This window comes from Malaya genurostris, chromosome 2 (genome assembly GCF_030247185.1).
Source record: "Malaya genurostris strain Urasoe2022 chromosome 2, Malgen_1.1, whole genome shotgun sequence".
NCBI classification, from domain to species: Eukaryota; Metazoa; Arthropoda; class Insecta; order Diptera; family Culicidae; genus Malaya; species Malaya genurostris.
Genome location: NC_080571.1, coordinates 349,162,577 through 349,175,910, shown reverse-complemented (window position 1 = coordinate 349,175,910; position 13,334 = coordinate 349,162,577). Strand labels below are relative to the sequence as shown.

The 13,334-nt window shown below is 39.4% G+C and overlaps 1 protein-coding gene across 8 annotated transcripts in view; it reads right to left on the bottom strand.

Annotated features, from left to right (window-relative positions):
• Positions 1–13,334, bottom strand: part of LOC131432081 (protein turtle-like) — a 130,906-nt gene that overhangs the window by 30,794 nt on the left and 86,778 nt on the right. For all 8 annotated transcript variants that reach the window (XR_009229779.1, XR_009229780.1, XM_058598137.1 and 5 more), the window contains one exon: positions 7,887–8,128. Coding sequence is in view for 6 of the 8 variants with exons in the window: in XM_058598137.1 (XP_058454120.1) it covers positions 7,887–8,128 (242 nt within the window). In the remaining 2 variants the exon portion in view is untranslated. The remainder of the gene's footprint in view (positions 1–7,886; positions 8,129–13,334) is intronic.

Here is a 13,334-nt window from a genome sequence, read left to right as displayed (position 1 = left end):
CTGAAAGTATTATAATGCGCCTCTGCTGGCCAAACACCCCCTTCCTTTTTTTTAAGTATTCAAGACTTTTCTAAACACTCGCATTATCTTTTCGAAAGATCTTTCTACTATGCAAGTTTGGCAGATTTTCGATGTAAGGTTTTGCCTCGACTAAACAAGCATTTTAACCGTATAAAACCGGTAATGGTCGGTTGCTACTTAGTGATTAACTTTAAGCATTGTTTATGTCTCCATTTATAGTACAAAAATCCAGAGAAACAAAGCCATTTCTTTGATATACGAACTTTCTCATAACAGCCACTCTACGGACATGACCCCACCTTCGATTCAACAGTGTGCCTCGAGTTAAAATATTTTTTTTATGATTTATAACGAGTACGAGTATTAAAACAGAATGTAGCATTGGGAGGAAAAAAATGTTGGTTTCCAATTGAACAATCCAACCAACTCTTTTGCGATCGCTGCGCTGCCCGAGTGGCGAGCTTTAAACTAAGCGATGGTGATAATTTTCAGATTTTGCTTGAAGATTCGAACAAAATGCAGGGTTTTTATTTTTTTTCTTATGAATCGAATACTAACATACAAAAACGTTTAAAAATTTGGAAAAAAATCGATCTTTAATGATTTAGTAACTTTCCGTGGTATGTTTGATTGATATTTATGGAGAAATCGTAACATGAAATACCAAATTCGAAGAAGTGAGGTTGGGGACTGTTTTCATATCTGGGATATTTTTTGTTTTTTGGGTTGGATTTTGAGACTAATTGATAAAATATGATCAAAAGTTTTATGACTAGTCTATTTACTCATGTTTTATCATCTAAATCAAATCTGTATGTGAACTGAAAATTTCAAATTTCATCCGAGATTGTCAAGAGAACAGGACAATTTGAAATCATATGTTTGATGACAACACGTGAATAATTGTTTTTCTTACCCATATTTGTAAGGTTTTGCCATCTGCATTCTTACAAACTCAAGTCGTAAGTCGTCAAAAAGTTTTCTAAATACATGGGATATGTCAAAACAATCACCATAACGCTATCTCGTGGTGACCACACTGATTGGATTGTTCAATTGATTTCTGGTGCAAAGAATATCTTCTTTATCTGCTTTTCTTCTATATCGACATTTCAAGGGGCACGCACCTACGCAGTACCCAGACATTTTTTTAGCGCAATTTTTTTCCAGAACATGATGATTTAATTCCACACGCATGGAAATATTTTTTTTGTTTTTTATTATAGAGGTTTTAACATTGTGGTCATTCACCTCTTCGGACCAGAAAAGTTTTCTGACCCTATGTACGGGGTTGGGAATCGAACCCAGGTGGGCTGCGTGAAAGGCATCGACTTATCCGTCACGCTATACACGTTCCCCCGCATGGAAATATGTCGATAATCACTTGACACTTTTTTGGATAAAGCCGTGTATTGAAAATTATTCATTTTATAATTGACTTCGAATGACAAATACAATACGTGAACGGTTAGAAGGGAGCATACTAACCTACCTTGGGACAAAGTTTCGTGGTGGTGTGGTGTTTTTTTTGTAAATTGATTTTAAATTTGAAAACCAATTTTTTTCAGTGTAGAATTCAAATACACAAATTTCACGCAAAATTGTATTCGGAGTTGGCAGCACATAGACTTTTTCACACAAAAGTCACTTTGCTCACTTTAGATTAGACGTTTTCACCTAATTTTGCATTCAATTTGGGTAGAAAAATGATAAATCCTGAAAAAAATACTGAAAAAATGACTAAAGACTGTCCCAGAAAGTATGGATGCAAACAACAACCGCTGCCATTTCGCAATGGTTCAAAATCTGTCAATTTTATGGCTGCGTTCTGTTGTTTACACTCTTCTCTAACCACTTGTGCAGTTGTTTATTCGTTTTCATTAGTTTGTTTCGAAACTTTCGTGGACTTTCAGCAGAACAACGTCGAAAAATTGTGTACAAATGGTGCACAAAACGCGGACGGTCACTGAGAAAGATAGCAAAAATGGAAGAAGTAAGTGAAAAAGTCGTGCGAAATGCAAGCAGGAAGTTCGGTGAGGATAATACCTTTGAGGATAAACCGAAAATGGGTCGAAAAAAAGGTCATGCTAACCCTCAGTTGGATAAACGTATACTGAAGGCGTTCGAGCAAAAGAAGGAGGTTTCAGTTCGGGATTTGGCAAAAAAGTGGGCACTTCGAAGTCAAATGATCTTCGTGCTAAAGAACGTTTGAATCTTCGAACCTGTAAGAAGCAGAAACAACCAAAACCGAGTCCGAAACAAGAAGCATCGATCAGGCCGAGGGTTCGAAAGCTGTACAATACGATTCTTGCTGGAAATTTGAACTGCATAATCATGGACGACGAAACCTACGTGAAACTCGATTACAAATCCTTGCCGGGACCACAATATTATACGGTGGGAGAAGGGCAAGTGTTAAACCAGTCTGAGACATCGATTGAAGTCGAAAAATTTGGTAAGAAAGCTATGGTCTGGCAAGCAATTTGTAGCTGCGGTAAGATTTCGAAACCCTTCATCACCACTGCTTCAATGAACAGCGGAATATACATCAAGGAATATTTACAAAAACGACTTCCACCCATGATTCGAAGCCACAAGGATCCTGTTGTCTTCTGGGCAGATCTTACTTCTTGTCACTACTCGAAATCAACGTTAGAATGGTATACTACCAAAAATGTCACTTTCGTCCCAAAAGACATGAATCCACCAAATTGACCACAACTTCGATCAATTGAGTAATTTTGGGCATTAACGAAGGCACATCTTAGGAAACATGTCTCGGCAGCCGAAACCATTCAACAGTTCGAAAAAGATTGGAAAAAAGTGTCAAAACTTGTCGCCAAGAAGCCTGTACGGAATTTAATGAGGAACGTTCGCAAGAAGGTGCGCCAGCTAGTCTACAATGGCTAAGTAGCAAATGTTTAGAATAATATTCTGTTGTTGTAGTCTAATATTAGCAGTATATCGAATAAAATTTCAATATCTAACACTTGTGAATTATTTACAGCGAAATCAGAGTTCCATCCATACTTTCTGGGACATTCTTTATCGAATTTTACGCTGAAAAAATCCGATCTTAAAAATTTGAAGCCAAATTACAAAAAAAACGTTATTCTTTATTTGAATGAAATTTCATCCTAACGAAGTCTATTACCGGCTGCTCGGCCATCCATGGAAGTTGACCATCAATGTTAACTTCCCTCTCTGAGCAGCCTAGATAGCCGTGTAGTGTCGGTAGCGGTTTCCCAACTGCTAAGAATAACGCTACGGTCCACCTGTACCGGTGGTATAAGTCCACCAAACAGGTAAGCCGTGTGGCATCCGGCGGGATTATTTTTTACCAAGAATTGATCCACTGGTTTCCTATTCCATGTCGTAAAAGGCCACAAAAATAGGAACTCCTAAGTCAAGGTGTATTTCCGTGCCGATGGCTGAATGGCTGCAGGAGGTTAAACATTGCAGTCGTGAACGGAATATCTTGGGTTTTTCCCTTACTGGATACACGCAATGCTTAGCAATCAACTTCTTTGATCATCGCTTCGGCAGGCCAGAGATTAGAAAGCTGAGTGTCTGTGGGTGTCCTCAAGGTGGTGTACTATCCCCACTTTTATGGAACCTAGTCGCTGATGGTTTGTTAAGGAAACTAAATAACCTTGGATTTCCGACTTATGGTTTTGCCGACGATTATCATATATTGATGACCGGTATAAGCATTAACACTCTCTTTGATTTAATGCAGCAAGCCCTGCGATCTGTTGAACAATGGTGTTGTCAGGTTTGGATTATCTGTAAATCCGGGCAAAACATCAATGGTGCTTTTCACTCATCGTAGGATAATTACAGGAGCTCGTCCGTTGCAGTTCTTTGGTTCAGGGGTTACTGTGGTCGATCAAGTTAAATACGTCGGGGTTATTCTTGACTCAAAACTGAATTGGTTTGCTCACATTGATTTCAGGATTAAAAGAGCTTGCATGGCTTTCGGCCAATGCAGACGAGCTTTTGGAAAATCATGGGGACTCAAACCCAGATATATTCATTGGATCTACACAACTATCGTTAGACCTATTTTAGCATATGGATGTCTTGTATGGTGGCAGAAAGGAGAAGTCGCGACAGTTCAGTCAAAGCTAAATCATCTCCAAAGGATGGTCCTAATGGCGATGACAGGAGCATTCACGACAACTCCTACTGCTGCTCTAGAGGCGCTACTGTGCATTAAACCACTACATGTGTTCCTAAAACAAGAAGCATTATCTTGTGCATACCGTCTTAGGGTTACAGGGCTTTGGAACAGTAACCCATTAGAATATGCTACCAGTCACACTCGCTTGTGGTCTCAAATGGTTCCGTGGGATGAGTATTTACTCGCTCCTAGTGACCTAACTCTCACATGCAGTTTTCCTTTTAAAACATTCAATGTGAGCTATCCTCTTCGTTAGGAATGATTGTCTGGTTGTCTGGAACGACAACTTGATGAACACATAGTTTGTTTTACGGACGGTTCTCTGTTGAATGGTCGTGCTGGTGCTGGTATCTACTGTCGTGAAATAGGCTGGAGCAGTCTCATTCACTTGGTAGATACTGTACTGTGTTCCAAGCAGAAATCTACGCAATTCTGTGTGGAGTACAATCGGCACTTCAGCAGAGGATCTGTGGTAAACGTATTTATTTTTGTTCCGACAGTCAGGCAGCCTTAAAAGCACTCAGTTCGAATGACTCACGGTCGAATCTAGTGATCGCATGTCGAACTCAAATTGAAGACCTCAGCATTTCAAATGCTGTTTACTTCATATGGGTACCCGGCCATTCTGGTATTACTGGAAATGAATGGGCTGATGAGTTGGCTAGAGCTGGTGCAACGAATGATTTCGTTGGTCCTGAACCAGCTTTACCACTTTCAACTAGTTGGATAAAGCACAAGATACGTTCTTGGGCTGCATCCAAACATGCCAGCTACTGGCGCAGCTTGCAAACTTGCGCTCAGACAAAAGCATTTCTACCAGATTTAAATCTGAAAATGTCAGTGTCTACTGCATTTCTCCAAGCAACATTGCAGTATTCTGGTCAGAGCTCTGACTGGACATTGCAAACTCAATTATCACATGGCTACTATTCAACGTGCTGAGTATTATTCGTGTGATTTGTGTGAATGCGATTATGGTACTTCATATCATCTGATATGTAACTGTCCCGCATTGACGCAGCTACGTATCCGGGTTTTTGGTTCTCCATACATGGTTGAGTCTGTGTATGCGGAGCTAAAATTGAAGGATATTCTCTCGTTTCTCACCCAATGTGGTAAGGAGCTATAGTCAGAAGGGTTCATCGTTCTTCCTGGAGTGAATGAATCCCTTCTGTATTCACCTTAAATAGGGTTTGGCAGATTGTTTGGCATCCTCTGGGGGGTACCGCATTTACTTCTGCTCGTACATACTGCGAGTCGTTCTGCATTCTTCCGGGAGTGCAGAATGGTGTCGCTTTTGTAAGATCTCTAAATCCTCTCGGGGGTTGGAGGTTTTATTAACAGCAGACTGTTCGGGACCTCGTAGAGGTTCAGAATTTCCTTCTGCTTCCACTAAATGTGATCCTCAGCAGATTGTTCAGCATCCCTTAGGGGTGCAGAATTTACTTCTGCTTTTATGTGTTTTTGTGTCGTCAATTTTTCCCATCCTCCTAGTCCAACCCTTACCATTTCCTTTCAATCCTTCCCTCTTATATATCGGGAAAATGATGCTAAAAACAAATTGATGGCAAGGCACAAATCTCCAAATATCAAGGGGAACGTGCCATTTGAGCCAATTTGTTCTGATTCCTGATTCCTGATTATCGAATTTTACGCTGAAAAAATCCGATCTTAAAAATTTGAAGCCAAATTACAAAAAAAACGTTATTCTTTATTTGAATGAAATTTCATCCTAACGACGATAATTACGTTCCCTGTCACCCTTTCATATGTTGTATGTTAAGATAAGCGTTTTGAAGGGAAAGTAGCAACTTGAAACAGGGTATTCGATGAAATTTTCTCACAAATTGAGATTCAATGGAATCTTGGATGATTATGATTTTCAGTTCAGTTTTTAATGAAAAGACACTGGATCAAAAAGTTCAGTTTGAACAAGAAATATTTTTTTCATTGAATGTGCCCATCTTGCAATATATGATCGGCTGGTATAGAACTAAAATCAATAATTGTCTTATTTTGTAAATCAAAATTTTTAATTTTGAGCTCATTTTTTTCAGTGACAGGACATTTATTCAATTTTCGACAATGACTCTTCGGAATGAATTGGTATCAATTTTGGATGGGACAACAAATAGACTTCGTTATATTTATTGAGAAGAGTTTTCATAACAACTATTTTATCAAGCTTCGGGTGGGATTTGACGCCCTAAAACTCCCCCTTGTACACGCGCTTGGGCTTGTTGTAGGGCAATCAGTAATAATTGAAAATTTGTTGTTCCACTAACAGTCCCGAACTGTTTGGAAGCCACACTGATGTCGGCGATCGCGGTCTATCTAAAAAGACGACAACAGGTACACTCACCCGAACTCTAAAGCAGTGCAAAGCTGAACCGCACCAAACCCGAAACATGCTCTATAGATTATTCAACACAGCATAACTTCCTCGAACCGTCGCAATTACAAAACTCGAGAGTCGTTTTCCATCTGCCGGATTTTCCTAGTTTTCCTTGGCTTCCGCTGGCGACAGGACTGACGACATCCGGCGACAAAGTAACAGCTGTTTGTTCGAATTTCCTTTCATTGCGGTTTCGCTTGGTCGGTATGCAGAAGATCTAACCTCCCTTCCCTTTTCCCTCCAACCAACCCCCCCCCCCCCCTCCCGTTGTGAGTCACTCATTCCCACCACCCACACATATTTTATGATGGTGTGTTCAAATGTGTCTCTTTTGATTTAGCTCCCGTTGGCTGAGCTTTGTTGTTCATGACAGCTCTCAACTCGGATGCTGCGATTTGTTTCACTTTATTCTTGGTGCTGTAACTCAAACAGAAAGGTGATGGCACTGTGCCTGATGTTGCACAGGTTGCACCGGGAACCGTGGCCGGAACACCGAATGAACTTGCCAGGATACTGTAAATTAGTACTTCTTTCGAAGTTTGATTTTTTTGGATACTTAAAAAAATCCATTCAAGGATCTACGCCAGAACACTGAGATAAAAGAATTCGTTAGAAATTTTATAACATGCATCTCTAATTACAAGATTGCACAGGGATGGGGAAGCCGGAGCCGAGTATGGTTTAATTGGATCCATTCAATAGACAGAATAGACTCAAACTGGTTAAAAGATTGAATCTAATCAAACGAAGCCTAGATTCAGTGGTTGAAGGCAATGAAATTAGTTTTGCATTGGAAATGCTAATGGAATACTTTCATGTCAGTTAGATTAATTAATTTGATATACTGCAAAGATGAGCACCGAGAGGATTGTGGTCATTAGTTTGAATGGGAAAAGTCGCCTACATGAGGCTGCAGTTGCACTGGCATCAATCAATAGGAAAGTAGTATAATCCTGAGAACTTTGGTGCAAATAACGTGTGTTTTGCGCAGTATGAAAAATGGGTGAGTATGAATTAACGTGGTTCTCGTTTTGTTTGATGGAAGGAATAAATAATAATTGTTTTTAGGAAATGTGAACCAATGATTAGATGAATAATATTCACAAAACTAAACAATGTCAAAACAAAAAAACTTTCTACTGATGTTTGCAGAATTGAAGAGACAGAACAAATTCAACATCGAATCACTTTTTGCAGTTTTTTTTTCATTTGAGTACGGATACTGTTTGGGAGTAGTTTGGTTTGTAGAATTGTTTGGGTTGATTTGTTCTTAGCCAAAATTTTTACCATGATTACAGCGCCGCCCGCTATTATAACACGGGCAGTATGGGAGACTTGTCCCTCACCATTGCGCGCGATGCACGTGTAGTCGCCGATGTCTTCGTGTCGGATGGTGCTGATCCGTAGCTCGGTACCATCGTTAAAGATGCCAACAGTAGAAGACGGATCCACCGGATTGGCATCTTTGTACCACAGGATCTCTGGTGTCGGGGTGCCATCTGCCTGGCAGTTTAGTATGATAGAATCGCCTGGAAGGGAAGAGAAGTAACGTGAATAAAACGCAAAAAACGGTACCGTTCCAAGTAATGACCCATTTGACAGATTGTTGTTTGTTTCATATTCATGTTGTCTTGATATTATGAGAACAGTCTCAGAACAGTCGATGTTAATACTGATACAACATTCGGTCAGTATTTATTGAAATCTAAAAGTTCCCGGAATTTATTCAGAAAATTAAAAATACAAAATTATTCATCAAAATCGATATTGTCCCCTTCAAAGTTCTCCCCATCGACTCATGCCAGCGCTTGATCCAATCCTCGAAACTTTTTCTATATTCAGTTTTCGGTACAATCTGGGATTTTTCCATAATCTCATCTCGGATGCTGAAATTCGTTCCACGGAGCGGTTTCTTGAGTCGACCGAACAGAAAAAAAGTCGCAGGGAGCCAAATCAGGTGAATTCGGTGGTTACTGAGTCGTATTCGTTTCGATTTTTAGCCAAATGTCCACGGATAACGATGGCATTGTGTGACGGTGTGTTATATAATAAATTTTTTTATTCTAGCCTTTTTGCGTAAATGCTTTACGTGACTAGCATTTTTGTTACTTAACCATTTTTTTACTATTGGATCTCGTTGTCACCCTTCTTCTACGGGGAGATGAGTTTCCATTTCCATCCAACGAGGATCGGGGTCACTTTGTCCTCGGCTTATCTCACCATCCATTGCTTCATCGTCGGTGTTGTGTGTGATTTCCGTTTTCTTTTCGTTTTCCTTGTTAATCGTAGTCTTGGGCTCGTTGAGAGTTGCTTAGATGTGCCTTGTTGTACATTGGTTGCAGTTGCTGGTTGGTTGGTTTCGTTGAAGGGGATACTTCACTGTTGTTGGTGACTGTCACAGGTATGTTGGGGTTGGTGTGAAGGAATCGCCGTTGTCTTTTGGTGTGGTTGTCTCCTTGTCCAGTTTATCACATGGCTTACCGTAGTGAACAGCTTTTTGGCAATATTGACATGTGGCCATCTGATTGTCATCCACAAATTTTTCTTTCAATTATGATAAAAAACGATATTTTATTCAAATTTAAATTGATCCTTTATTGTACGAGGTTAAACTTGAGCATTAAGAAAATCGGATGAAATTTAAATTATCTCTTCACGAGTTTTCGAACTTTTGATCTAACGCTCTTCATCAAGTTCCGGACAAGTGTTGCATAGCATTTTTTGGACGCTTGAGCTCAAATTTTTTTGAACTTCTGCATGTTCCCAGCTGCCTAACCAGTCTTCTTGAAGACCCTCTTCACGATTGCCCAGTAACGTTTGATGGGTCGAAGCTGAGGCCAATTTGGTGGATTGATATTTTTCTCAACGAAATGTATACCCTTTTCCGCAAGCCAATTGAGAGTGATTTTGGCATAGTGAGCCGATGCCAAATCCGGCCAAAACAGTGGAGGTATACTATGCTTCTTATATAAAGGCAGCAATCTCTTCTGGAAACACTCAGATTGATAGATTGCTGCATTTATAGTTACGGTAGTGTAAAAAATGGTTGACTTCAAACCACAGGACCATATTGCTTGCCATACCAGTACCTTTCGACCGAGTTTCTCCACTTGAATCGACCTGTCCGCATCGCTAACATCCTCCCCAACGACGACAGTAAAGTATTGTGGACCTGAAAGGATTTTTGAGTCCTCTTTTACATAAGTCTCATCGTCCATCAAAACGCATGCATCCGGACCCTGCAAAAGATGCAATTTCCGGGCCCTTGTTGCTGCTTGCTTCTTCTGTTTTACACTCTGTTCCGAGATTTTCTGCTTCTTGTAGGTCTTTATGTGATTTCGCCTCTTGATACGCTTGACCATTCCGACACTCGTTCCTGCTGTTTTGGCAAAATCACGTATTGACATTGATTTGTTCTTCATGATTAGAGACACAACTTTCTGGTCCAGTTTCGGATTGGAAGAACCAGGTTTTCTGCCTCTTCCTGGTAGAATAATGTTCCCCAAACTTATTAATTATGTTTTTAACACTGGCATGATAAATTCCAAACCGCTTCGCCAATTTTCGCATAGTAATACACTTCTCACTTAGCCATGTGTCCAGAACTTTAATTTCCACTTCCTTTTCAATACGCGACATTTTGAAAACGCAGAATTTCAACCGCACAAACAAGTAAAGAATCAAAAGCTGACAGCCAAACGCACAGCATGCTGCGATCTGAGCATAAAAAACCATCACAAATACATGCGTACAACACAAATGTATGTGGATAGCTTATTTTCGATACACTCCTTAGGCCTCTTCAAGCGCATGCGTAACAAATGTACGCCATTTAGAATACCGGGGAAAAAGTTCTTCCACTTTTCTTTTTTGATAGAGAGAATCTCTCCGTACTGGGACATAGTTTTGCGTGTTATAAGAATCGGTGACGCTTGAGAGAACATCATGCACACGCACTTCCATAGCACTATCTTCCATATATACTGGAATGTTGTACTTAATGTTTTCGTGCTCCACATAGTGCACATTGTTATTGTCTTTTGCGAATTGAATTGCATCCAACTCTTTATAAAACTGGATGTAAACAACATTATTTGTCTTACTGTATGAAAGTTACACACGTTTAATGTCAAGATGCATTTGCTCCTTAAGCAAACCTTCAAGTTATCGTATCGAAGGTTGAATTTTGCACTGCCTGAAGTCAACAATAATTGTATTCTTTCGTGTCGGCGGTAGCATTTGTTCGTTTGGTTCACTCATTTCGAGGTCCTTCTATTGTTCACTACACAATACTGTACTTGGTTTCTTACGTCCCGAACGTAAACGGTTTTGTTAAATCGACTGACTTGGATGAGACGTGAAAGCGAACTGTGACGGTGTGTTATCGTGGTGCAAGATTCACGAGTTGTTTACCCACAAATTTTTCGGCGAATTGCTTCACGCCTAAGTAATACTCCTTGTTGACGTTTTGGCCTTGTGGAAGAAAGAATTCATGATACACAACACCCTCGTAGTCAATGAAAACTGTAAGCATCGTCTACCCATTCTCGCATCATCATTCACAGACTCACGGCCACTTCTGAAACGTTCGTGCCACTGATAAACGACTGTTTTTTTTTTCAGAGTATCATTGCTGAAACACTCTTCTAACATTTGCAATGTCGTCGCACCATTGAAACCGTTTTTAACGCAAAATTTAATACAAACTAGTTATTGCAAATTTAATTTCATTTTGAATATTGTACAAATCGCACAATCGCAGTAATTTTTACAAATGTCAAGGTATCAAGCTGAAAATTCAATAGAATATCAATGATAGATGTGGCAACCTAAAACAAAAATATGGTCGGGTGACTGGGAGCGCCATACGGCGGTGATTCCGGGAACTTTTTGATCAAGGTAGTACTAATCGTGCCTCATAGCTTTCATATTATACAGATCTGTGGAAGATTTACTTGTAATCATCTAGTCAAATACAAATTATAATACGGAATACTTCGACAAATTCTCAAGGACCCATTTTGCATCGTGCGGTACACTGTCTTGATACACTGTCAGAGTGACAATGTACTTTAATAAGTTTTCTATAAAACTAGCAACACTGAAGGGTAAGAACAAGTTCACCATAGTTACTGTTTATTATAGTGAAAAATAAATAAACAAACAGTTCTTATCTGATAATCAAGATCACAAGCGAAATGAAAGTTAAACAATAATCTTGAATGGTTAAGCCACCATGAATATACTACTAGCTGTATTGATATTTGTAGATTCGCGGGTGTTTGTGTTCATTTTTCATCTTTTGTGCTAGTGCCGGTGATATTTAGACATTGTTGCAGTTTAATACAGCAACGATAAACATAAACAAACAAGTTTGTTTTGCACCGTAGCAACTAGCATAAAGCGTTGCCAGAAACGATCTCCTTCCACATTTTCAAACTATCGCAATGAAAGGGAGTAATTTGTTAGGCTTACTTGTTCAGGCTGTGAACCAAACATTGGCGGTTCATTTGTATGGGACTTAAGGGTATTATTATTTGTATTTGATCTAGTTCTCGAAGACAACCAATATTTTCTGATCGCTACATCTTGTCATATAGAAAGGCTATACAATCATTATGAAAATCGATTTTCGAAACGAAGCCCGGAGGGTCGAATGTCATATGTCATATACCATTCGATTCAGCTCGACGAACTGAACAAATGTGTGTGTGTGTGTGTTTGTGTGTGTGTGTGTGTGTGTGTGTGTGTGTGTGTGTGTGTGTGTGTGATCGATTATCACAAACTTAGATTCAAATGAAAGGTCTTATGATCCCATACAAAGTTTACTTGGATCCAACTTTCGGTTATGGAATTACAGAGTGATATGCAATAGGTGAAAATAATGTCAATAGCACAAGTCGGTGTTGAACAGTCGTTCGCACAGCACGCGTATAGCTCTTGGCTCCTGGAATTTTTTTCTGGCTGCCTAGAGTTTCATTGATTCAAGGCTTCAGTCTTTTTCAAGGCTACCTGAATCACTAACAGTCTTTTTAAAGACTAAAAATTAGTCAGCCTTTCTCAAGGCTATACAAAGAGTGATATTAGAGTGACTAAGTGATACAAAGAGTGATATTAGAGTGACAAAGAAATTAATCAGCCTTTTTTAAGGCTAGCTATTCAAAGAACTATTATTCAAACTTCAAAATTCAAAATTCCATTCATTTCAAAAATGCCTGCGTCCAACCGGAAAGGCAACAAGCCTAAGGCTAAAAATAATTCAATGCGGAATAAATCACAATCCCTAATTCAACATTTTTCTAATAACAGTCACGATCTTATAGAATCTGAATGTAAAAATAAAAGACAACGGACGGAATTCCCTTCCGTTGAATCTATGCCGTCTAACAATATTTACGAGATTCTTCCTGAATCCGATTGTAGCGACATAGAAGGAAATGCTTCAAAAATTCCCAAAATGAACGCTTGTCGTTCTGGGAAGAAACATCAATCTATGCCACCAGTGACGGTGATGATTTCCGACTTCAAAGCATTCCGTACTGAGCTTTCTACTTTTCTCCCGGAAGTAAAAGTCTCATTTCAAATCGGACGAAGAGGAGAATGTCGAGTCTTAGTTGATGGATTGGAAAATTACGAACGTCTTGTTCGATATTTGTCGTGAAAACTTCATAAATTTTATTCATATGATATAAAATCAGACAGACCCTTCAAGGCTGTCTTGAAAGGCTTATCAAA